The 24,870-nt window shown below is 52.0% G+C and overlaps 2 protein-coding genes across 3 annotated transcripts; one reads left to right on the forward strand and one right to left on the reverse strand.

Moving 5' to 3' along the window:
• The first annotated feature begins 58 nt into the window (after positions 1-58).
• On the forward strand, positions 59-1,048 carry HIGD2A (HIG1 hypoxia inducible domain family member 2A). Its single transcript, XM_052643723.1, has 2 exons — positions 59-259; positions 630-1,048. Exons 1-2 carry the CDS (start codon positions 106-108, stop codon positions 794-796), a joined length of 321 nt encoding a protein of 106 aa, XP_052499683.1. The 5' UTR covers positions 59-105; the 3' UTR covers positions 797-1,048.
• A 1,919-nt stretch (positions 1,049-2,967) lies between these two features.
• On the reverse strand, positions 2,968-22,120 carry CLTB (clathrin light chain B). Of its 2 annotated transcripts, XM_052643720.1 has the most exons (6): positions 21,768-22,120; positions 16,579-16,622; positions 8,765-8,882; positions 8,423-8,534; positions 6,686-6,739; positions 2,968-3,416 (listed from the first exon to the last, which is right to left on the reverse strand). In XM_052643720.1, exons 1-6 carry the CDS (start codon positions 21,952-21,954, stop codon positions 3,245-3,247), a joined length of 687 nt encoding a protein of 228 aa, XP_052499680.1. In that variant the 5' UTR covers positions 21,955-22,120; the 3' UTR covers positions 2,968-3,244. The 2 variants fall into 2 exon arrangements, with proteins under 2 accessions (XP_052499680.1, XP_052499681.1); XM_052643721.1 differs by lacking the exon at positions 6,686-6,739 and having other exon boundaries at positions 21,768-22,114.
• Positions 22,121-24,870: the final 2,750 nt, after the last annotated feature.

Genomic DNA, 24,870 nt, shown 5'->3' on the forward strand with positions numbered 1-24,870 from the left:
CCTGCGTAAAACGTTCAGCAAAGCCCTTTTCCCTGCCCCCCTTTAATGACCTCATCAGGAGGCGGGGCTTAGCGTCCGAATTTTCGCCTACTGCTGTTGCTTAACATGGAGACTCCTGGCCGTGTCACTCCGGAGGCGCCCTTTGAACCATCGCAGCCCCCAGTCATTGAAGGCTTTAGCCCCAGTGTATACAGCACTTCGGAAGGCTTCAAGGAAAAGTTTATTCGCAAGACCCGCGAGAACCCATTGGTACCCATAGGTAAGCAAGTGGGAGCTGTAGGAACTGTAGACCAAGAGGGTAGTGATGCAGAGGGAATGAAATAGGGGAGGATCGGGACCCCAGCGGGGTGACCGGAGTGAGAAGGGGCCGGGCGGTGAGGGGTGAACGTGATTGGAGTAGGAGCTGGACTGGACTGGGGGCGCTGGGACGCGGCGGACTCTGACTCCGAGGACCCCTCCCTGCCCCGACCCTCCTTCTGCCCACCCCTCCCACCTCGGCCCCAACCCACAGCGCGCTCTCCTCAGCTCCTGTTTAAGGATATCTTGACCCTGGAGAGGGAAGACGAAAGAGGGGAGGGGCCCTCTAGAGCCGGACCTGGCGCTTTCCACCTGCTTTGTCGCCTCTTCAGGCTGCCTGGGCACTGCGGCCGCCCTTACCTACGGCCTCTACTGCTTCCACCGGGGACAGAGCCAGCGCTCCCAGCTCATGATGCGTACCCGGATCGCTGCCCAGGGCTTCACGATCGTAGCCATCTTGGTGGGTCTGGCTGCATCCACTCTGAAATCTCGACCTTGAGCCGGTGGCCTCACCTTGAAAGCTTCACGGAGATGGTGTATACAGCGTTTCGGAACCACCGGTCCTACCACTGAAATAACTCCCTCATTTCTCCTAACAAGCCCTGTATCAGTGCGGGTGGAAGTGGCCAATTGTGTAAACGACAGATTTTTTTTTCCCCCGGAATCTCAGGTTCGGTTCAGTTTGCGTGTTGCCTACTTGTTTGTGCTGCACCTTGGCCACTTCTATCTAATAAACTTTGATTCACTTGTAGTTTAGTGAATTCATTCCCAGTCCCACCGCCATGGTTTTTGGTCTTTGGTTTTAGGAGAAAACAGACTAAAGACTGCAGGGTCTTATCGAGTAGTCTACTGATTCTCAAACTTTCCTGACAACAGTCACCTCAAGGTATTTATTAAAAGTAGGCAGTCTTGAGAGTCCCTTGGACAGCAGGGAGATCAAGCCAGTCAATTTTAAAGGAAATCAACCCTGAATATTCACTGGAAGGACTGATGCTGAATCTTCAATACTTTGGCCACCTGATGCAAAGAGCCAACTCATTGGTAAAGACCCTGATGCTGGGAAAGATTGAGGGCAGGAGGAGAAGAGGGTGATAGAGGATGAGATGGTTGAATGGCATCACTGATTCGATAGTCAAATTTGTGCAAACTCTAGGAGATAATGAAAGACAAGGAAACCTGGCTTGCTATATTCATGGGATAGCACAGAGTCTGACATGACTTAGGGACTGAACAAGCCAGTCTCTACAGTGATGTTATATGTGGGGCCAGGCTCGGGAGTGGGAACTGATCTTTCCAACAATTTTCAAACTTTTAACTAGAAAACCTTCCTTCCTATGAGGCCTGCCAGGCTTCTGCCCTCCACTTCTCTTCCTGACTCCAGTACCACCTCCTGAGAACACTCAAGGCTGATCTAGACCATCTCAGCCTGGTTCCTGATGCATGTTACAGAACAGGAAACTGAGGCTTAGAGACAGCCTGATGTAACAGAAACAGCACACAGGGTAATCCCAAAGCTTGCCAATGATTTGTGGCAGTACCTAGTGTTTTATGGTTAAGGAGAAAAGGAGGCTGGAGATCTGAGCAAACTCAAGAAGAGAGGCACCTCATGAGTTTCTCACTCATGTAAAGTCTCAAACAGGTGTTCCTGAACTGCAGTCATCCCTAAAGTGTTGACTCGGATTCCGTTTCCTTCCATCCATGGCTCCATCAGTTTCAACACCAGCTGTATGACTAAGACCAGCAAAGCTTCTTGCCCCCCATCAAGGTCTTTCAGCTGTAAGAGAGATTCTAAGTGTAAAGCAGTACACTGTGGTGACCCTTGGTCTCCACACGGAACAGACATGAAGTGGTGAGGGCTATGGCACTTCTAGAGAGGATGGCTACTATTGTTAACTTGTTGCTGTTCCTCCCCCTCCAAACCCCACCAAAAAAAAAGGTTAGTTCAAAGTCCTAACCCCAGTACTTCAGAAGGTGATCTTATTTGATAATAGGGTCTTTTCAGAGGTAATCAACTTAAAATGAGGTCAGTAGGGTGGACCCTAATCCAGTATGACTGGTGTGCTTATACAAAAGAGAAGTCTGGACACAAAAGTAGACATGTATAGAGAACAAGGGATGTGATGATAAACTCAGGATTGTAATAATGTATGTCCAAGCCAAGGAACACAGCTCCTTCCCTAGGGCCTTTAGAGGGATGGTGACACCATGGTTTCAGACTTAATGACCTCCAGAACAGTGAGATGATAAATTCTGTTGTTCTAACCCAGACAGTGTGGTTATGGCAGTTCTGGGAAACTAATAAGCTTGGCAATTAAACACTTCAGATCACAATGGCTTGAATGTAACCTGTGCGCAACCTCTGTTGAAGGGAGAGAAGGTATAGTCACTGATTATTTCTCCCAAATCCTTATCTCACAGGCTTGTTCGATCAGAAAGGATTGAAGTTGCAAATGCATCCTGTAAGAGGTTGGTTGTCTCCTCCTGGAGCTGGAGGCAGCAGACATAGATGGGTTCCCTCACTTCCCGCTGGGAGCTCCTGGGTTACCAGGGAAACAGCCTTACCTCCTCTCTAGTCCATGAAGCTGGGGAGGTTCTAAGCACAAACCAAGCCCTGACACCAGTTGTGGCTTCCAGAGAAATGAGAATGATAATAAATAAGTGTAAAAAGAGTTAACAACACACCCTTTAAGCCAAGAAAAAAAAAATACATCAGGAAGGACAGTCACAATTTTGTGGACTGAGAGGAGGTGTGAGGGGCTGGGCCCTTGGGCCGTGAGGGAATGACGGGTGAGGGGGTGAGGGTTCCCCTTCCCGGCCCCGGGAGATGGGGAGGAACGGAATAGGCTGTGTAGCAGCTGTGGGAGGCATTTCCGCCCCCTGGCCGAAGCAGCTGCTCCTCCTCTGCCCGGCCCGGCCCCTGCTTGCCGGCCATGCGGCTGGCAGACTCCTAGCGGGACAGCGGTGTCTGCTTCAGGGACATGAGCACCGAGCGCAGGCGGGACACGTCTTTGCACTGCTTGCTGCTCTTGGGGTTGAAGTCACACAGCTGGGCCACCTTCTCCCACTCTGTGCCCGGGGTCTCCTCCTTGGATTCCTTCACAAAAGCCTCCTCAGATGCCCTGCAGGTAGAGACAGGACAGGTTTCAGAGTGGTCTACCTCTTCCCCAAAGCAGTGATGCTCTGCTCCCATGGAGCAAGGCTGTTTTGCCCAGCCTACTATGGGGTACTTCACCAAGACATCTCCTCCCCAGCTCCATGACCTCTGGCCTCAGGCCCCCAGGAACAGCTTAGCCATCAGAGGAACCCTTGTTGGGTCCTGCCTCAGGGCCTTTTTTGAGGTCTTCCCTCAGACCCGCTCACAGCTTGTTTCTTGTCATTCAGATCTGAGTGCAAGCCTTACCTCCTGAGAAAGGTCTTCCTTTGCCACCAAAGCTCAAGTAGCCTACCCCTGCCCCAGCACTCTCTGTTCATCACCTCTCCATCAAGAGTTCCCAAACTGGGTCCCATATTTTTGCTTTCATTTCCATTACTCTAGGAGACCAATCCAAAAAAATCAGTACCATGATTTATGTCAAAGAGTATTCTATTTATAGTATCTGGTCTTGCCTTTAGGTCTTTAATCCATTGAGTTTATTTTTGTGTATGATATTAGGTGGTATTCTAATTTCATTCTTTCACATGCAGCTTTCCAGTTTTCCCAGAACCACCATATAGCTGATTTACTGCCTTGTACAGCAGAAACGAACACAACATTGTAAAGCAATTATACTCCAATCGAAAAAAACAAGGAGAAAAAGTTCCCAAACCGGGGCTCCTGACACCTAAAGGCCCTTGGAGGAATCAATGTAATACCTCAGCTATTTTCAACACTTTCCAAAACTGGGCAGGACATTTACTAACCACCTAACTGAAATCTCTGATTTGCCATTGCCTCAGGGTTCTCTGGACTCATTGCCTCATGAGTGTTCTTCAGAAAAGGTTGTGGTCAAAGATGTGTAAAAGAATCAATTAAAGAGGATCTTCAAGACAAGTCACCCGTATTTTACTACAGAACTCTTTTTAGCACAGAATGACTATTCTCTCAGAATGCTCCACTGGAGTCTTTGCTTTTGGTTAGAATCAGGTTAGGATGGAAAGTGGTCAGAAGTTCTGGCTGACAGTTACAGAAGCCACTGATGAAAGAACAATGGGGAAATAAAGTATAATAAATGCAGTTTTGTGGACAAAACCTAAATGTGGGAGTCATTAAGAGAAAGACAATAAGGGATTCTGGGGTGCGGAGGGCTGGGTCTGTGTTCTGTTTGACCAGCAAGTGTCCTTAAAGCCCCTCTCTCCTTGGCAGCCTCTCTTGCATCGCAAGCAGGACCATTTCTGCCAAGTGCCAGGCACTAGCTGATGGCGGGGGATCACTCTCCAGGTGATCCGAAGGGATGCAGGATGAGCTGGCCCTGGATCAGGTGACCCAGCCTCTTCCTAGTGATCTTGCTTCCCTGCTGGGTGCTCATTTCCTAATCTATAAAGTGAGAAGCAGTGTCTCCTCTTTGCTGATTTATCTCACTGGTCTGAGAACCCAGCAACACAACATGTATGTGTGGGCTTGGGAAAATGTAAGGTTTTGAGTGGAGCTGGCTGACCAGCAGGGCTGAGGGGAGTGATCTTTGAAGCTCTCTCTTCCAGGTCAAAAAGTGAAGTGAAGTGAAAGTCGCTCAGTTGTGTCCAACTCTTTGCGACCCCATGGACTATACAGTCCATGGAATTGTCCAGGCCAGAATACCGGAGTGGTAGCCTTTCCCTTCTCCAGGGGATCTTCCCAACCCAGGAATCAAACAGGGGTCTCCTGCATTGCAGGTTGATTCTTTACCCACTGAGCTATCCGGGTGAAGAGGCTCCCCTCTCACTTTGCTCTCAAAGTGAGGTTCAAGGTCCAGCAGCGCCGCATCACAATGGAGCTTGTTGGCAATGCAGAATCATGGCCTCACTTCAGTCCTTCTGAGTCAGAATCTCCATTTTGACAAGAGCCTCTGGTGATTCATAGATACATGCAGGTCTGAGAAGCGCTGGTCTAGACTCTTCCTCTCTTCGGGATTCCCTTGGGTGCTCCTTGGGTCACGTCTTCAGGCACAACAGGAGCAACGAACCCCCTGTGGTGTTCTCCAGCATCAATGCCCTTCTGCCATCCCCACTCTCCTGCTTGAAACCTCCCATGTCTCTCTGCTACCTTCAGGATCAGGTCTGAGCTTTTAAACATCACACTACAGGCTTTCTTCAACTGGCTCCAAACTGATTTTCTCCCCACTCCCCCATACCCCCACCCCAGCCACTAGGTATTTCCCCTCTCATAGCCTTTGCCCCAGCAGCTTTTCCCATCGAGGACACCCTTCTCTTCTTACCCTCGCCACACAGCAGACTCCATCTCATGCTTTAAGGGCCAGCGGTGGTCCCGCATCTTTGAAGCTTCCCCCACAGAGGGTGGCTCTGTGGGAGCCCTGTGTGTCCTTGTGAGCAGCTCTTATCACAACACACCTCCAACCGTGAGCAACTTAAGGGGATGGACTGTGTGCATCTTATTCGTGTTTGACCCGGAGACTGGGATTGGGTAAGCACCAATAAGTACTGGACAAATAGGAGAGTGGGCAGAGGAAGGAGTGGAAGGCTGTTATTTCCGTGTGTCCCAGGTTCTGTGAGAGGAGGGTTAGCCCAGATAGCATAAGAGGGCTGCCAAGGGCGCACCCAGAGTGAGGAACAGCAAATATTTGGCACATACGCACGAGGCAGTCATCAGACACTCATCACTGCTTTTTTTTCTCCTTCAGCTTCACAATTCCCAACACACCAGCCAGCTAACTATAAGAAGAAATCTCTCGTCTGAATTAGGCACAGGACCAGCTAGACCCCAAACCAGGAACATGAGACAGGCCAATGGGGGTCTCAACAGGGGCTCACAGCCAAATTCAGGCTGGAGCTCTGAGAGGAACAGTGCACTCAGGCAGGAGGTGGGGGATAGCAGAGCATGCTTTATGCCTCCAGCACCAGGCACTCCATGCTTGTTTCATTCAACGAAAGACTCACCCCACCTCCCACCTCCCATCCCCAAGAGCCATCTCAGGGCCGGGGGAGTTGGGCTGCTTGGCCCTTTGCCTGTCTCACCTGAGGATGGCCAGCATTCTTTCCTTGTCTCTGCTTGGATTTAGCAAATCTGTCTCAAAGATGCTCAGTACACATTTGCTGCGGGGATGGAGGTGAAGGCTGCTGCCTGTGTCCGCCCTGCAGGCTCACCTCCTTCTCTGATCACTGCCCTGGGCCCAGCCACACTCATTCATACCCCACCAGTGAGAGACTCAAGAAACTGCCAGCCACACACAGGGGCCCCAGCAAAGGAGACACGTACACGTAGCCGATGATATCAGCATCTGGCTGCTGGTAGAATGCTTTGTCAGCGATCCTTGGGGGAAGGGGGTTAGGTGAGGGGAGAACAGCAGGGCAAGATGGACAGACAGGCAGAAGGTTAAAGAGAAAGAGAAATCAGCATTAGTACCTCCAGCTGGAGACATGTTAGGAAGCACAGTTCTGGAAGGCTCAGCAACTCTCCATAGCCCAGAGAGGAGAGCAGGGATCCTCCACCCACCAGAGGAGGGGACCCTTCCTAAAACTCAGCGCTTATCCTGTTACTCCTGTTGACAAATCTTCAGTGGCTCCCATAGCCCATGTCTTCCCAACCCTCACATTCGAGGCCCTGCACACGTGGGCCCTCACTCCGGCCCTACCTCCCACCTCTCTCCCTGCTGCCCAAGCCTTTCTTGGATGGAAAGAAAGAAAGGACAATGGCCTTCCTTTCACATCTTGCTGTGCCCTGGTCTCTTAGTTGTCCTCCAAAGCCCAGGTCCCCAGACCTGGAGGCCCCCTCCCCTACCCACATCCCTTGCTTCCACAGCCTTCCTGCAGAGGCCCTGCTCCCGAGACCAGCCCAGCATATGTGTGCCCACTGCTGAGCTCTTTGAGAACACAGATGCAGTCTTTCTCATTTCCGCCTCCCCAGGGCCCAGCCCAGGGACTGGCAGGCAGCAACTTGTTGAATGGAAGCTTGGAGGCTTCCCAGAGCCAGGCTTCCCCTTCCTGGCGGGTCTGGTGCCTTCAAGGGCACAGCCTCAAAGGCAGGGGCTGCCGGGCGCTCTCTGGGCAGAGACCGTTTCTGCAAGGGGTTCTCTGGTAGGTCTCCACTGTCTTTCCTGCTCAACACTTGTGCTTCTTCTTCCGGGAGGGGCATCCTGATTGTCCTGTAAAGCATCAGTTGCCCCCGCCCAGTCCCTGTGGTTTGTGTGGGACTGGACCCCACAGACAACCCAAGAAATGAGACCCAATCTGGATCCATCAGAGAGTCTCTGCTCCTGGGACAGTCAGTGGGCCTGGGACCAGCACGTGAGCCCACACCAGACCAGCTGAAGCTGCTGGGGGCGAGAGGCTTACTTTCTCTGGAGTTGCCAAGAAAATAGAGCAGGAGCCTGGAGCTGCCGGCAGCCACCTTGGGCCCCATCCCTGGGGTGTGTGCCCAAGAGTGAAGGTGGGGGGAAGGAAAGCAGGGCCGAGAGACAGTAAAAGTGAGCACTGACAGACTTTGTTTCAGCCCAAGCCCACTGTGCCTGCCTGCTTCCCCCTGGCCTTTCCAGTTACATAGGCCACGAATTTCCCTTTACTCTTCAGCCACTTCTAAGTCGAAGTGTTGTCTCTTCAGTAAGCAGGAAAACCCTGCATATGGCTTGGTTCTTCCCTCCCAGCCAGGCCTGTGTTCTCTGAGATGCTAACCATGGCCACAGGGCCCACGGTCCAGCTCTCGGCCCCTGGGCTCCAGGGTCATCTGGCTTACATTCCAGTGGGTCCTAGGATCTCGTCCATCGACTGATAGACTTGCTTTTCTCTGTCATGGGGAGGAGATGAGAGCTTACAGTCACCAGCTCTGCAGCGTTCAGGGTGCTGAGCTCCACAGGTCACTGAGGAAACAGCCCTGGGGGTCTGGCTTCTCCTTCCTCCGTGTTCTTGCCACTAAATCACCCATCCTTGTGACAGTCCCCCACACCATGGCTCCTCTCATGTCCCCACCGCCCCCTCACGCCCTGATAGCTCTGCTCACCGGTTGTTGATCTTGTTCTTCTCAACTTGCTCACTCTGGCGCTGGTTCCATTCCTCTAGGTCCTTCTTGGCCTTCTCCCGCCATTCCTGCTCCATCACTTTGGAGGCAGCATCTGCAACCCCCAACAAGTGAATAAGCAGCAGCTTTCCAGGAGGAAGGGGAGGCACAGCGGCCCTGGGGGCTTCTCCCCTCAGACCCGTCCTCAGCCAGTTCCCACACTAAGAAGCCCCAGGTACTCTAAGGCTTCCCACCCGTCATGGTGATGGTCCCAAACCACCACCCCAGCGGGAAGCCCCAACGCAGGGGGCCCAGCCCGGCTCACAGCCTCAGCCCTGTCCTCACCCAGCTCCTGCAGCCGTTTCCGCTGCTCCTCTCTCCACTTGCGGATGCTCTCGGGTTCCTGTGTCAGCCTGTCCGCCTGGGCGATCGCGGCATAGCCATCTGCGGGACCGTTGGCCTCCTAGGACATAGACAGACAGCAGTGCACCCAGCCTGTCCACCGGCCCTTCTGTCTCAGCTCCTTGACTACTCCTTTCCAGTTACAGAGGCCACTAATTTCTCTTTATTCTTTAGCCACTTCTGGGTCAAAGTGTTGTCATTTCTATAAAGCAACAAAACCCTACACATCGGTTTTATTTAAACCCCTCACGTCTCAAACCACGTCATACCCACTGTCTCCTGTGACTGTACCCTGCCTTTGCACTTGCTGTGCCCTCCACTAGCCACCCTTCCCCCTCTGTGACCCCGGGCAAGTTACTCAACCTCTCTGTGCCTGACTTTCCTCATCATAAAACAGGCTACAAAATAGCACCCACTCCATAGGGTTAATATGAAGATGGAATGAGTTGTAAAAGTGTCGAACTTCAAATGCTTCTTGGCACACAGAGGGTTCCCTGTGTTTCTATCATTAAAGTTCCACTCTGTTAGTTGCGGGCTTCCCACGTGGCTCAGGTGTAAAGAATCTGCCAATGCAGGAGCCACAGGAGAGTCAGGTTGGATCCCTAGGTGGGAAAGAGCCCCTGAAGGAGGAAATGGCAACTCACTCCAGTATTCTTGCCTGGAGAATCCCATGGATAGAGGAGCCTGCCAGGCTATAGTCCATGGTGTCGCAAAGAGTTGGACACAACTGAGCACTGTTAGTTTTATTCACCCAATAACACACAGCCCCAGATGGCCTCACTTTATAATACAGTTACTTGTCCATTGTCTGTCTCCTCTATCAGAACGTCACATTTGTGACAGCAGGGATTTGCCTGCCCTGTTCCCTGCTGTGTCCCCAGCACCCAGCACAGTGCCTGGCACAGAGCAGTGAACAGTCCTGAGATAGGCAAGGTGGGCTTAGCTAAGGTCGTGCAGTGATGGGAAGCTCAGACTTGGGGGCCAGATGATCTGGGGTCAGATCCCATCTCTACTGCCTGCTCCATGTGTGTCACTCAACCTTGCCTGACCTCAGTTTTCTCATCTGCAATGAAGATGATACTAAAACTGCCTCTAAGAGCTGGGGTGAGGATTTGATGCAACAGTACTTGTAAGAAATTTACAAGAGTGCCCGGCAGGGAGTGATGGCTCAGTAAATGATAGCTAGAATTATTATTATTATTCATTGTCATCTTATAGGGGACAGAAACTGGGGCCAGGAGAGAGGGCACAGTGTAGTGGCTGAACCTGGGCCAGAGTCCAGGCCTCCTCTGACTTCCAGGCCGGGGCTTTGCCCAACTCTCCAGGCTGCCTGCCAGGGTAGGGGACTCCAAGCATGGCGGGCTGAGAGCTCAGCCCAGACAGGCTGGGGAGTCCCTCTGTTCTCGAAGAGCCAGAGCTTTTTTACGATCCAGCCCGTCTCTCGGCACTCCCACTCTGGCGCTCTGTCGGCCCGTGCATTCCTGTCTCCACCCATCCCACATCCACGCTGACCCGCCTTTGTCTCTTGCTTTCGGCCTGCAATTGTCTCCCCTCCTTCCTCCAGCTGATGAAATGTTCCATCCCACGAGTTACTAGCTCAGAAGTCACCAGCTCTGGGCTATTTCCAAACCCTCAACCCTCAAGCAGATCTCACAGCCCTTCCTCTCTTCTACCAAGTGTGTCTCCTGGCTGGACTGCAAGATCCCTGTCAGCAGGGCAGAACCTTGTTTACAGCCCTATGAACCTGTCCCTCCTTTCACTGCTCTGTTGCTCAAGCACTCATCAAACTGTCATGAATCCCAGTGTTGGTTAATGTCTTCTCCCCACCCAACAGCGTCTGTCCAATGGTGCCCACACAGCTGGTGCTTAACAAGCAGTGGCCGTGTGGATGAAGATCCCCCCTGGGACCAGCATGTGCCAGTTCAGAGGAAGTGCTGGGTGTCTGTCCAGGGGGGCTGTGGGCAGCAAGGTGAAGGAGCACGCAGATGGACGTAAGAGCTGCATCTCCCTGGGGAGAGAGAAGGGCAGGCCGAGGGCGGGGCAGTGCTGCCTGGCTCCTTGGATCAGACCCACCCTTGGGTGGGGCAGCTGGGGCACTGCCCTTATTCCTCCTTCCTGCCCAACATTATATTTCAATTCAGAGAGTCTCTCATGACATCTCAAGGCGCCTTTCCAGGGCCCTAATCTCGACAACACAAGTTGATCACCGAGGTAGGGTGAGCCCCACCCTGTCCAGTTCTGGGAAAAACCCTGTCCTGAGGCCAGGCTACCAGGACCTCTACCCAATCCTATAGAATGTCCCATCTGCAGACAAGTGCAGTTACTTTGGTGTCTATGTGTTTATCCAGGTGCTACATTTTATTTCTTCTTGGTACTCATGATATCTTAAAAGACTGGCTTCCTTAGTGGCTCAGACAGTAAAGAATCTATCTGCCTGCAATGCAGGAGACCTGGGTTTGATCTCTGGGTCAGGAAGATCCCCTTGAGAAGGGAATGGTGACCCACTCCAGTATGTCTTGCCTGGGAAATCCCATGGACAGAGGAGCCTGGTGAGCTATAGTCCTTGGGTTGCAAAGAGTTGAACATGACTAAGCAACTAACTTTCCGACTTTCTTTACTATCTGCCCCCCACCCCTCCCCAGTAAATGAGTTCCATGCAGACAGAGACTATCTCTGTACAGAACCTAGGACAAGGAGGGCCTGGCTGTAAGAGGAGCTCAAGAACATCTCTTGAATGAATTAACATATGTTCATGCTTGGGGACAGAGATGAACAAGTTGGCCCATCATCCAGGAGCTTGGCAGAGGGAGTTCCTCACAAATGAAGACCATGACTTGGGGTACGTGCATAACATGGGTCATGAAAAGAGGGGGGACAAGGGAGGGCATGACCTTTCTAGCCTAGGAGCAGAGTAGGCTGGGAAGAGACGGGGGAAGGGCATTTCAGACCAAGAATTGGCAGCGTAAGGACCACGTGAGGCTGGTGCCTTTGGGAAAATGTGAGTACAGACATGCTGCCACGTGTGGATGAGATGGGTTGAGAGAGGTGGGCTGGAGGGTCAGAAGTCATTCCGTGGTGTCCTTCAGGACTCACCATCTCCTTTAGAAGTGTGTGCGTGCTCAGTCGTAGCCGACTCTTGGCAACCCCATGGACGGTAGCCTGACAGGCTCCTCTATCCATGGAATTTTCCAGGCAAGAATACTCAAGTGGGTTGCCATTTCCTACTCCAGGGGATCTTCCCAACCCAGGGGTTGAACCAGCATCTTCTGTGTCTCCTGCATTGGCAGGCAGGTTCTTCACCACTGAGACACCTGGGAAGCCCCACCATCTCCTTCAAGACTGCCCTAAAATTAAGACTCACAGGTTAGAGTGCTTAAAAACATGCAAAGAACCTTCAGTTAAATGGTTCTCTTTGGCCTTCACAAACCTTCATGGTGGGTTTTATTATCTTTGTTTTACAGGTAGGAAAAAGTCTAGCTTCAAAGTCCCAAGGTCACCCAGCCAGCAACTGGCAGAGCCAGAATTCAAACTGAATTCCTGGGTGTAACACATAGCCAACAGGGGCCAAAGTCACTTCTGTGTCACGTGATTTTTTCCTCCCTAACACGTCTAGCATCCCAAGATTAGAGACCGTGCCCTGTCCTCCCACTCCCAAGGCCCACTCCCTGTCTCTCTCACACTTGCCTTCATACCCTCTTGGCTCACTTAGTGGCTAGCTCAGGGATAAGAAGCTTCTAAGGCTACAGAGGACTCTTCTCAACAGACCTGTGGGGACAGCAAGGGAGGGCTTCTCATCCCCATTTTACAAATGACAAATCCAACTCAAAGCAGCGACTAGTCCAAGGTCGTCCAGCTAGGAAAAAACAGAAATGAAGCCCAGATTGTCTGACTGCATCCAGACTTCACCACAGCGCCTCAGTCTGGGTCAGAAAGATCTCCTGGAGAAGGGCATGGCAACCTCCTCCAGTATTCTTGCCTAGAAAATCCGCATGGACAGAGGAGCCTGGTGGGCTACAGTCCATGGGGTCACAAAGGGCCGTACACAACTGAGTGACTGATACTTGCATTTCGATGTATAATAAGAACTCAGACTCCTAGCTCTTGAGACCAGCCCCACACCTGAGCCCCTGCTGTCCTGCACTTGAGCTCTTTGAGAACCAGCAGCCATTGGATTTGCCTCTACGTCCAAGGCCTTGAGCACAGCGCATGGCACTCAGAATGTGAGCTGACTAAATGAAGGGATGAGGGGCTGCCTGCAAAGCGATGTGGAGGGCATGGGGAGAGCCTGGGACACAGCATCAGAGGGACTTGGGCTTCAAGTCCCCTCCTGCCACTCACTGGAGGTGCGACCTTTAAGAAGTTCCCTCCTTGTTCTCCTTAGGTGTCGTCACCTGTCAAATGTTGTCACCTGTCAAATGGGAGTGACAACATCCCACTCCAGGTGTGAAGTAGGGCCTGAATGTGATAACTGCCCTGCAACCACTGTAGCCCGTAGTCTGGGAGGGCTCAACCCCGGCTGCAGGAATGTTTGGAGCCCCTCCCAAGCTCAAAAGGGAAGGCATCCGGGAATGACTGGGACCAAAAGGCAGGAGGCTACAATCAGGGCTGGGCTTGTGTCGGCCCAGCTCTCTGGTGGCACCCCTCTCCCAAGGGACCCCTCCACTGGACACTGGAGACCACCACGAGGGCTTCCGGAGGCCAGGCTGGCCCAGCACGTGCTGTGACACCATGGGGAGCCACAAGGATGAGGCACGGCTGATCCTGGGGATTGACCAGCTAAAGCTAAGCTGAGCTGAGCTGAGCTGTCGATTCCTCTAAGTAGCTCAGTGGGGGTGATGGCCACGTGGGTGGGGGAAGGAAGAGAGCTTGTGTAGGAGGAGGGAGTCCTGCCGGGGCCTTCTCTCCCTGCCCCTGGCAGCAGCAGAAAGAATTAGAATAGGTTTGGGCAGGCTTATCCTTAGGCCTTGTTGGGGATCAGGTTCATAGCTGGACCCTGCAGTGGCTCACGTGCATGTCACGTGCCAAGTCGCTTCAGTCGTATCAGATTCTTTCCAACCGTATGGACTCCTCTGTCCAGGGACACTCCAGGCAAGAACACTGCAGTGGGTTGTCATGCCCTCCTCCAGGGGATCTTCCTGACCCAGGGATCAAACCCACGTCTCCTGTGGCTCCTGCACTGCATGCAGATTCGTTACAGCTGAGCCACGAGGGAAGCTCCCAGCGGCCCACAGGCTTCCAGAAAAGATCAAGTAAGGTAGCAGGAAAGTTCCGTCCAGGATCCTTGAAAGTCAGACCCTGCTCTGTGCTCCATCCTAAGAGAAATCTGCAGGGGCTTCCCACCTGCAAGCTGGCCCTTGTGGCCTGCCTGGTCCAGAAACACGGGGGTGGAGCAAGGGCACCAGATCAGGAGATTTAGATGAACTTAGCAGCAGCATCAGAGGGCTTCCCAGGTGGTGCTAGTGGTAAAGAACCTGCCTGCCAAAGCAGGAGATGTAAGAGACGCGGGTTCGATCCTTGGGTCGGAAAGATCCCCTGGAGAAGGACATGGCAACCCACTCGAGTACTCTTGCCTGGAGAACTCCATGGACAGAGGAGCCTGGTGGGCTACAGTCCCTGGGGTCACAAAGAGTCGGACACGACTGAAGCGACTTAGCATACACTACATACATACAGATGAACCTGAAATTGGCCACTAAGCTTCTGAGTGACTTGCCTCATCTGTGACCCCCTTCCCTGCCTGTAAGGATGCTAGCGTGGCACAGATGTGAAGTGAAAGTTGCTCAGTCGTGTTCGACTCCTTGCGACCCCAAGGACTATACAGACCATGGAATTCTCCAGGCCAGAATGCTGGAGTGGGTAGCCATTCCCTTCTCCAGGGGATCTTCCTAACTCAGGGATCGAACCCAGGTCTACCGTGAATGATTCAAAAATAAACATACCTGGGGTTATTCTTGGTAGCAGTGAGAAAAAAATTCCCACTGAGATTGGGGAGGAGGCCTAGGGTTTCTCAGATTCGTTCAATAGAAAGTGAGGCCAGGGGGCAGGACAGGAGAAGGCCTCCTGTGCTACTGTGTAGAAAAGGAAAATTATCTTGCTGCTGGCGTTCTAGGTAGTATGGTCCCAAGTATATCTCCAGCTCCAGGGCCACTTTAGGACACAGACCTTTTGGGTCAAGCCAAGTCCTTCTGAGTATGTGCAGGGCAGGGGCAATCTGAGTCTCTATGCTCTGCCAAACTGGACAGGCATCAGTGTTGCTTTTTGGAGCTCTCAGGCAGGCCCAAGGAAACACAAAGCTCTTAAAGTCCTAGGGACTAACTTTTCTAGCTTGCCGGTAGTTGAGTAATTTTCCAGAAATGGGACTTGGCCAGTTGCCCTGTGTAAGGTACCAGCCCATCCCTCTTACATAAGAAACTATTGTTTGTTCTCCCTGGGGATTTAGGAGGCCAGCTCCTCCACGAGGCAGAGTTCAGGAGATCCTGCAGCAGTCAAGGGTCTTTGACCCCGTCCAGTGGGATTTAAAGTTCATCTGGTGAAGACTGTTGCATCTGTGGGGTCCTGAGGATACTACTTATATTCCAAATTCTTTAAGTACTTTTAATATGATCTGTATATGTAGGAAAGGAGGGGGCTTAGGTGAATGTGGAGAGAAATTTTTAACTAGAAATATCTTTGATGTGCTTAGCCGCTCAGTCGTGTCCTACTCTTTACGACCTCATAGCCCGCCAGGTTCCTCTGTCCATGGGGATTCTCCAGGCAAGAATACTGGAGTGGGTAGCCATGCCCTCCTCCAGGGGATCTTTCCAACCCAGGGATCGAATCCAGGTCTCCCGAATTACAGGCAGATTCTTTATGGTGTGAGGCACTAGGGAAACCCAAGAATACTGGAGTGGGTGTTTACTAGCTGTGTTTTTTTGGGTGGTGGTGGCAGGGCAGGGCGGGGAATGTGAGAAAGAAAGTGTGTGTGTTATAGGATCATTACAAAGAATTTTAAAACAACTCAGTGAAAGTGAAAGCTTTTCCTTACCCTCCCTTCTCCCACAACCTTGGGGTTAACCACTGCTAACAGTTGGTACACATCCTTTCAGATCTTCATGCAAACGTATTTCTAAAATAAAAAACAGGACCATACTGTGCATATTACTCTGCAAGCTGCTTTTCCGTTTATTATATTATGGACAGCTTTTCATGTCCATACAGAAAGCTATGACTGCTCTTTGTAACAACTGCATGGTTTTCCAATTTACCTACCCAGGTCCTCAAGAGTGGGCACTTAGGTTATTTCCAATTTGTCTGCTACTATAAATAATCATATAAAGAATCTGAGTGTCTCTGTCCAGCTATCTCTTTAGGAAAATTCTGAGAAGTGAAATCTCTTTTAACTGGGTCCCACCCAGTGAAAATGCTCAGACATGGCTGACCACTGGGTTCAGCCTCCCATCAGTGGCAAACATGTGCGGGGCCCTGTGTTTCCTTTAGTCCATGCCACTGTAAGCTACTTTCTTTCTCCCTCTGCAAGCTCGACATTACCATGGGCAAGCTGAGGCCATACCCCATCGATCCCTATCTGTGTGGTTCTTATTCTTCATCCCCTTCTCCTATACAACCAAAAAAAAAAAAAAAAAGTTTCAAAACTTTCTTAATGTTCCCATCCCAGTGAACAGAACTTGAAGCCCTCTTCCTATCCATGATGGGGGCCAAAAAGTTACTGAGACCCAGGCCGTCAGTCCCTCCTGCTTCAAGGACAGAATCTTGCTTACCTGAAACACATCTCCATTGACCGTGGTCCCCATGTCCTCAGAACCTGATAGAAAGAGAACAAAAAGACAGCATTACTCATGGCTCAGCTTATAATAAGCAGGGTCCTTCATTAGCGACCAAGGCAACCTCTGTATATATCCATGTATGTGTACTGAGTTCCACATATGCAGACATCATGTACGCATAAATAACCTGGGTTCAGACCTTGACTGTTCACAAAGCCTTCTCATAGCTTTTATCACATCTAATTTTCACCATAGCCTTGTGCTGAAAGGCACAAGGTGTGTTATCAACCCATTTAACAGATTCTCAAACTGAGGCCCAGAGAGGCTACGTGATTACCCAAGGTTGCCAGCCAGTAATAGCTCCTCACTTACCTGAAATTAATTTCCCCTCAGCCACAGTTAGGAACGGCCTGATTACCTATGGAGTCTATGCCCAGTGAGCCAGCAGAGGAGCTGGAGGCTCAGGGCGGGTCTGCGAGGGCTCAGGAAGAAGGGACTGCGCGTCTCCGCTTGTCCCTGAGGTGCCTTGAGCAACGGCTTCACCTGGGAGAGCAGGAATTAGCCCCTACCAGGCAGCACCTGGCCTGTTTTTCCTCCTCCTGCCCCTCACAGAAGGATTTGCTGCAGCCCTCACCTCAACAATGACTCCTCCTGGTCCCTTGCCCTGACACCTGATTAGTCACAAATTCCCGTGACTTCTGCTGCAGCAGGGACCCTCAAAGTTGGGGGTCCCTCTGCCCCCCGCCAGGCCTGCCTGCACAGCTACTTAGTCTGTCTGCCCCACTAGTGGCAGTGAGCACCTGGAGGGCACACCTGTGTCCAAACCCACCCCACCATCTTCCCCAGAGCTGGGTACCATACCTGCGACTTAGGAGGCACTCAGAAACTATTTGTTGAATAGCAAATTAATCAAAGCACTAAAGAAAGAAGGACTAAATGGCTTTTGTCCACTCACAGGCCTCCCTGCCTCCATCTTCACTCTCTCCCAAACGTCTTTCAAACCAACCGCCATGGCTGATGAAAAGCATACACTTACCTATGTAACTCTTCTAATTAAAATGAACAGGGTCTTCTCCTTCTTTGGGAACTTGATAGGTGCCGTTCCCTCTCCCTGGAAGGCTCTCCTGCTCCCTCAAGCCCTTCAGCCCCTGCTCAAAATAAGGCTTCCTTATTAGAAGCCTTCCCTGACCATCCCTGACATTTGTCCTCTGCACTGCTCTCCTCCCCTGGTCAGTACTTTGTCTGTATCACCTACCACAGCCTGATAAGTTCATTTTTGTACGTGCTAATTACCTATCTACTCCACTTGAAAGCCCTCCAGGAAGGCAGGGACTTCGTTTTGTCTATCACTGGGATCCAGCACCTAGAACAGTGCCTGACTTATAACAGGGCCCCAATAAATATTTGTTGAATGAATACATTGAACCTCGGACCATAACTCATGAGAACCTTTGCAATCTGGCCCTGCCCATTTTTCCTGCCTCACTTCCCACCAGTCCTTCCCACAAACCCTATTCTGGTTTCCGCCTTCCCCAAACACACTATGCCACATTCCATGCCTTTCTTCCTACTTCCCTCACCAAAGAATGCTCTTGGGGATCTAGTCATTCTCCAAAGCCCAGTTCACAAGTCACCTCCTCTGGGAAGCCCTCCACTGCTTCCTCTTTTACCCTGAGCACCGATGGAAGGTCTCAACTACTACGGAGTATCCTCAAACACTGTATAGCACCCCCTACCCTCTTACATGATTACTGTGACCTCCCATGGGTCATGCATTCCCTTATCAGGCTCTGTATTCCATTCAGCTAGCTCCTATGGGTGAGCAGTCAGTATTGGCGAAGTGGAAGTTGAACTGATCTTTGGGGGCCCGCTGTTATCTGCAAGGCCCGAGGACTCTCAGAAACTGCAATGCCTCTTAGCCAGGAGCCGCGGGAGGCTGTACAAGACCATCCCAGATGGACAAGTACACTTCACCAGCCAGATAGAGCCGTGAGTCACAGTGACAGTGCTTTCAGCTTGGGGACTAAAGGGAGGGATCCTTAACCCCATGGAAACAATCCCCAGCAGATATAAATTATAATCAATTTTGTTTTCAAACAGTGATCGATTTTAACCAACAGTTATCAGCTGTCCTCCCTGCTCATTTAGATGGAGTTTCTCCTGCACCGTGGCCTGGTCCCTAAATCAGTGGCAGCATCTTCTCCAGGGGCATCTCTACCAGAGTCTGAAGTTACCAGGGTCCATTCACGATGCCAGTCTGTGCACTTGGCATTTCTAGAGGGGAAGTTGTGCCCCCCCACACACACGCCACCCTGACCAGTCCCAGTCTCAGACCCCTCAACCGCAGGAGCAGCCAGGGGCCCACCCTGTCCTTTAGGAAGTCTCTGCAACCCAGTCTCTCCATCCCATGGGTGCTGCCCTTTGGAAATGAGGCTTCAGCCTCTTTGGGAATCCACACACGCCCACACATGAAATTATGAGTCTCTGTCCTCACAGTGCTTTCTGACCAGCCCACGGCACGTTAATAATCGCGTGCCCACAGTCCAAAGCCGGCAGAACAGGAGTGAAGCAGATAGGAGTCCCAGGCATGAGCCGTGGGTGAGACTTCCCTCAGATCCCTAATCCCCTTTTGGGACAGGGACAGATGGGGTCCAGAATATTCCTGGGAGCTTACTGAGTCACATCAGGGGGAAATGGGCTTGCCCAGGAAGTGACTGGGCAAGTCCAGGGCAGAGCCAGGTGGGGCACATAGAAATCTGGGTGTGAAAATGTAAACCTCCTGGGCCTTACCCAAGGCTGATGAATGGAAACAAAGTATCCATGGCTCAGGCTGGTCGCAACTCCAGCCCCAGAGGAGGGACTCAAAGAAGCTCAGACTCAGGCCCACTCTAAACAGCTTCCCCTGAGGTACATGCATGCCTGCGAGCTCAGTCGAGTCCAACTCTGTGCGACCCTGTGGACTGTAGCCCGCCAGACTCCTCTGTCCATGGGATTCTCCAGGCAAGAATCCTGGAGCGGGTTGCCATGTACTCCTCCGGGGGATCTTCCCAACCTAGGGATTGAACCCGCATCTCCTGCATTGCAGGAAGATTCTTTACCACTGAGCCATCAGGGAACCACCCCCTGTCCCCAAAGTCAGGGCACTCAGCACAAGGGCATCATTTAAGAGACAAGACTCAGAAGTGATGAGTGGTGCTGGCTGCAGGAGCTTCCGTCCAGCTCCCAGCAGCCTAAGGCACATTTTCTGCAACTTATTCAGGCTTCTGGCAGTTATCACCAGTCTCCGGGGGATTACGTACTCATCACCATCTAGACCTAGGAGGGTCAGATCAATTCTATCCTATCTGGCCACCTAATGAGCTGCATCCCATAACTCCTCTCAGATCCCTGTGCTCTACTCAGCAGGGTAGCTGAACATTTGCAGCTTTAGTGGTTGTGAGTCCGGGAGACCCCCAGAGGGCCAGGTCCCTGCTGCTTTCCCTGCCACCTCTGGTCTGGGGCCAACCTGTACCACCCCTGCTGGAGAGGGAACCTCCCATCCAGGCCATAAATCCCTGGAGTCCCACCATCCTAGGAGAGGTCACAGCCTATTCAAACCCCGGCCACATCTGCAGCCCTCTGCCTGACTTCTCCCTGCTTCTCTCTTAGATGGTTCTGACATGGGCTCTCCCAGCAGGGCCTCTCCCATGCCAACCTGACTGGGGAAGCTGGTAGTCTCAAGATGTGGGCCCATATTTTCCAGGAATTCCTTGGGGTGTGCCAAAGTGCTAGAAGCTGCTGCTCCTTCAGAAGACATCCACTGCTGACTTGGTTAGGTAGCAAAAGATCCTCCCACCTCCACATCCCATCACCTCCCAGGGTGACTGCCACAGCATTTGAAAGAATGTGGAGCCCAGAGTTGAGAGGCCTGAGACCTAGTCCCAGATCCGTCACTCACGGCTGTGTGACTTTGGGCAAGACACTCAGGCTCTCTGGGCTTCCAGTTTCTTACATGTGACAAAGGGCTTGTTACGTTTCTCACACGAAGAGGATACAGAGATGCTTTGAGCCCCTCAAGCCACAGGAACTGTCTTATTCATATCTGTATCCCCACTGTGTCTGGCACACAGTAGGTGCTCAGTAAATGTTGAATACAAATATAACTATAAGAAGCTTTACTTGTAAACATTTTTTTAAAAATATGTAAGCTAACACTTATTCTGACAGGCCCATAAACCCCCACTAAAATGACAACATTAACAGGAAACAAGGGCTGTTTGGGATGCACCCATGAAAATGATAGCTAGTTTCTAACTTAAAGAGATTGTTCTTTCAGGCAGAACTAGAGCAGGAACATTGTTGATAAACACGCTATTGCAAGGACCAGGCCCCAAACCCCAAGCCTGAAGCTAACCCCAATAGCCTTGGACCACCTTTGCAAAACCACTAAGCTCCAAACCCAGGAGGGCAGGATCACATCTGACTGAAGCCCTCTGTGCCCCTGCCCCCATACTGGTGTCTGCCTCAGAGCCTGGCATATGGAAGACACTGTGGCCAGGGGGAGAGGATTCAGAGTCTGAGAGAAACGGTTCAGTCCTCACTCTGCCACTTACTAGTTCTTTCGGTAGCGTACATTTTGAGCCCTGGTTCTGCCGTCTCTGAAATGGGTGTATAATGCACATGAAATGATGGAATGTTAAGTGCCTAGAACAGTGACCACAGGATGGCAGGTGATCCTCCAGGCAAGTCTGTAAGTTCTTAGAGCACCCAGTGCCTCCTGCTTTCCCAACTGAAGGAGGGAGCTAAGTCCAAGGGTCAGGGAGGTCTGAGGTCCTGTATACACCTGCAGGGCTCAGCCTGGGGCAGCCAGCCTACTGAGAAGCTCAAGGCTGGGCTGCTTTGGATTCCAGAGCCAGGCAGTGGCGGAGCTGGGCTGGGAATGAAATGTCATGACGAATTTCTATGCCGGGAGCCACCAGATCCTCAGCCTCAGGCGGGGCCTCAGATGGGAAACACAACAAGATCCCCCTCCCATTTCCTTCTCCAAGTCCCCCTCAGGTACACATACAGCCCCAGGCCTGCTTCTGGCTGGCCGTAGCAGGCCTTCTTCGCTCTACCGCAGGGCCCGGAGGCCGAGGACCCCGGGTGAGAGCCCCAGATGCACCCCCCCAACCCCCAGTACCCAGGCCACCGCGCTGACTCACCCCCACTGGCGGGTCCCGGCTGCGCGAGGCCCCCCTGGCTGCCGGCAGGTGCCCCAAAACCCTCGTCATTCTCTATGCCCGCAATCTCACTCTCCTGCTGGGCCAAGAAGGCAGCCGCCGGGTCCTCCTCGGCCGCTTCGGGGGCCCCGCTCTCCGACGACGAGAAGAAGCCAAAGTCATCAGCCATTTTCCCCGCGTCTCTGCCGAAGCGTCCGTCTGGTGCTCGGCTCTGCCCGGCGCGTGCCCCGCGCTGCGCCCGGCGGCCGCGGCACTGTCACCCGAGCCCCCCGGGGGGAGCCGCTCGGCCTCGGCGGGGACGGGCTCAGCGCGGCGGCCCCACACTTCCTCTCCGCCACCGGGCCCGGCTCGCCTGTCACTGCGGCTGCAGGCGGGAGGAGCCGGGACGGGAATGCGGTGATGTCACCGGCCGAGGGAGGAGGCCCGCAGGACGGCCGGAGGTCGCCTCTCAGCGGCCACAGGAGGGCGGCAGCAGGACGGCGGCGCAGCCCCAGGGGCCCGGGGCCGCGCTACCCGCTCGCGGCCACCAGCGCGCGTCTCCAGGACACAGGACTGGCGCAGCTCCTGCCGGGTCCGGAGGCGAAGCAGATGGGACCAAGGGACCATCGCGTGTACAGGGTCACCGCAGGCTGGCAGCCCGGATTTCAGGAGCACCGAGGGGGTGGTCGCAGCGCAACCTGGCTCCTCCTGATTCATTCTGCACAAGTTTCTTCTCCAAGGCTCGGCGGGTGTTATGAAGCCCCGTTATCAGGAAGGAGCCTTGGAGAGGTAACATTAAGACCCACCGCTATATTGCATCCTTCCTGCAAGTCCAGGGTCTTCCCCACAAAGCCATGTTGTTTCCGTACATTTCTTATGCATTTCCCTTCATTTGGAGGCTTCAGCTCAGGCCACCAGAGTTTGTGTGACCTGATGGGGTCTCTCCTTGGAGGTTGGATCCGTTCAATGTCCCTTGCTTCCCTGGTTGCTCAGACGGCGGTAAAGAATCTGCCTGCAATTCAAGAGAACCGGGTTCAATCCCCGGGTCGGGAAGATCCCCTGGAGAAGGACATGGCAACCCTCTTCAGTACTCTTGCCTGGAGAATCCCGTGGACAGAGAACCCTGACGGGCTATAGTCCATAGGGTTGCAAAGAGTCAGACAGGACTGAAGTGACTTAGCAGTAGCAGCAAGTATGAACCAAACTGAGAAAAGCAAACCCAGCTTATCCAGGCAGCCTACCACTCCTCCACTCGGTCACCCTGAGTAAACAGACTTCAAAACATAGTAAAACCCAAGCTCTGGCCATGGGGAGATTACAATCTAGGAGCCCAGCAGATGGGAAATGGTCAGACATTTTCTCAGAGTGATAGGTGCTGTGACATTTAAACACAGGCTTGGGGGGTGCGGCGGGGGAAGAACCACCACCAGATCTTTAGGATTTTTTCTTTCTGATTTGAAATTTGAAGGTCAAAAAAGAAAGGAAAGATGAGACGCCCCTAACAGTGGGTTCCCTTAGCGGGTCGGAAGTGGAAGCAAAGTTAAACTGAAGGGCAATCTCAGTTTTGCACAGTAATACTTTCATGTAGGTTTCACTCTTATGATGAAAATATAATCATTTATCAGTAGTGTGGAAAAGAAAGAAACTTCAGGCGCTGCACAACCTGGTGCAAGCTCAGCACCTCACCATCACTCATCTCACTCCTCTTCCTCATTACCCCAGCTGCAGCCTCAGGTGCTGAAAAGACCTGGAAAGTTTCCTAGTTTACCAAACCAGCCTTAAATGTCAACTCCAGGCTTTGTAGAGGCAGAAGTGAAGTGACGTCGCTCAGCTGTGTCCGACTCTTTGCGACCCCGTGGACTGTAGCCTACCAGGCTCCTCTGTCCATGGCATTTTCCAGGCAATAGTACTGGAGTGGATTGCCATTTCCTTCTCCAGGGGATCTTCCCGACCCAGGGATTGAACCCGGGTCTCCTGCATTGTAGACAGACGCTTTACCATCTGAGCCACCAGGGAAGTCCTGTAGAGGCAGAAGGACTACCGAATGCACTATGTGCCCTTTGTGATCACCCGTGGATGTACTTGCTTGGTTCTTGGAGACTTCAATGCCTCTGCCGGCACTCCGCCCAACTAGTTCCTCCTTTCTTCCTGCTCCTTCCTAATGTAACCGTCAGCAAAATTAGTTACATGCTTAATTTATACAAGTTACTGGATGAAGCACAAGCTGGAATCAAGATTGCCGGGAGAAATACCAATAACCTCAGATATGCAGATGACACCACCCTTATGGCAGAAAGTGAAGAACTAAGAGCCTCTTGATGAAAGTGAAACAGGAGAGTGAAAAAGCTGGCTTAAAGCTCAACATTCAGAAAACTAAGATCATGGCATCTGGTCCCATCACTGCACGGCAAATAGATGGGGAAACAATGGAAACAGTGACACACTTTATTTTGAGGGGCTCCAAAATCACTGCAGATAGTGACTGCAGCCATGAAATTAAAAGACGCTCGCTCCTTGGAAGGAAAGTTATGACCAATCTAGACAGCATATTCAAAAGCAGAGACATTACTTTGCCAACAAAGGCCTGTCTAGTTAAAGCTATGGTTCTTTCAGTAGTCATGTATGGATGTGAGAGTTGGACTACAAAGAAAGCTGGGCGCCAAATAATTGATGCTTTTGAACTGTGGTGTTGGAGAAGACTCTTAAGAGTCCCTTGGACTGCAAGGAGCTCCAACCAGTCCATCCTAAAGGAAATCAGTCCTGAATATCCATTGGAAGGACTGATGCTGAAGCTGAAACTCCAGTACTTTAACCACCTGATGTGAAGAACTGACTCATTGGAAAGGACCCTGATGCTAGGAAAAATTGAAGGCAGGAGGAGGAGATGACAGAGGATGAGATGGTTGGATGGCATCACGGACTCAATGGACATGAGTTTGAGTAAACTCTGGGAGTTGGCAATGGACAGGGAGGCCTGGTGTACTGCAGCCCATGGAGTCGCAAAGAGTTGGACACAGCTGAGCGACAACTGAACTGAACTGAACTGGTCCAGATCATTCTGCAGCCATGCTTGCTCCTGTGTTAATAGATGACTCTTATTCTTAAG

This window comes from Budorcas taxicolor, chromosome 7 (genome assembly GCF_023091745.1).
Source record: "Budorcas taxicolor isolate Tak-1 chromosome 7, Takin1.1, whole genome shotgun sequence".
Lineage (NCBI taxonomy): Eukaryota > Metazoa > Chordata > Mammalia > Artiodactyla > Bovidae > Budorcas > Budorcas taxicolor.

Bases quoted from the DNA above. Each gene is read 5' to 3' on its own strand.
- CLTB (XM_052643720.1), bottom strand. From the start codon at position 21,954: ATGGCTGATGACTTTGGCTTCTTCTCGTCGTCGGAGAGCGGGGCCCCC. The intron at 8,883-16,578 runs GTAAGCAAGATT...TCTATGTCCTAG, and splicing joins TCAATGGAGATGTGTTTCAG to GAGGCCAACGGTCCCGCAGA. The intron at 3,417-6,685 runs GTACGTGTCTCC...CTCTACCTGCAG, and splicing joins GCTGATATCATCGGCTACGT to GGCATCTGAGGAGGCTTTTG.
- HIGD2A (XM_052643723.1), top strand. From the start codon at position 106: ATGGAGACTCCTGGCCGTGTCACTCCGGAGGCGCCCTTTGAACCATCG. The intron at 260-629 runs GTAAGCAAGTGG...TCGCCTCTTCAG, and splicing joins GAACCCATTGGTACCCATAG to GCTGCCTGGGCACTGCGGCC.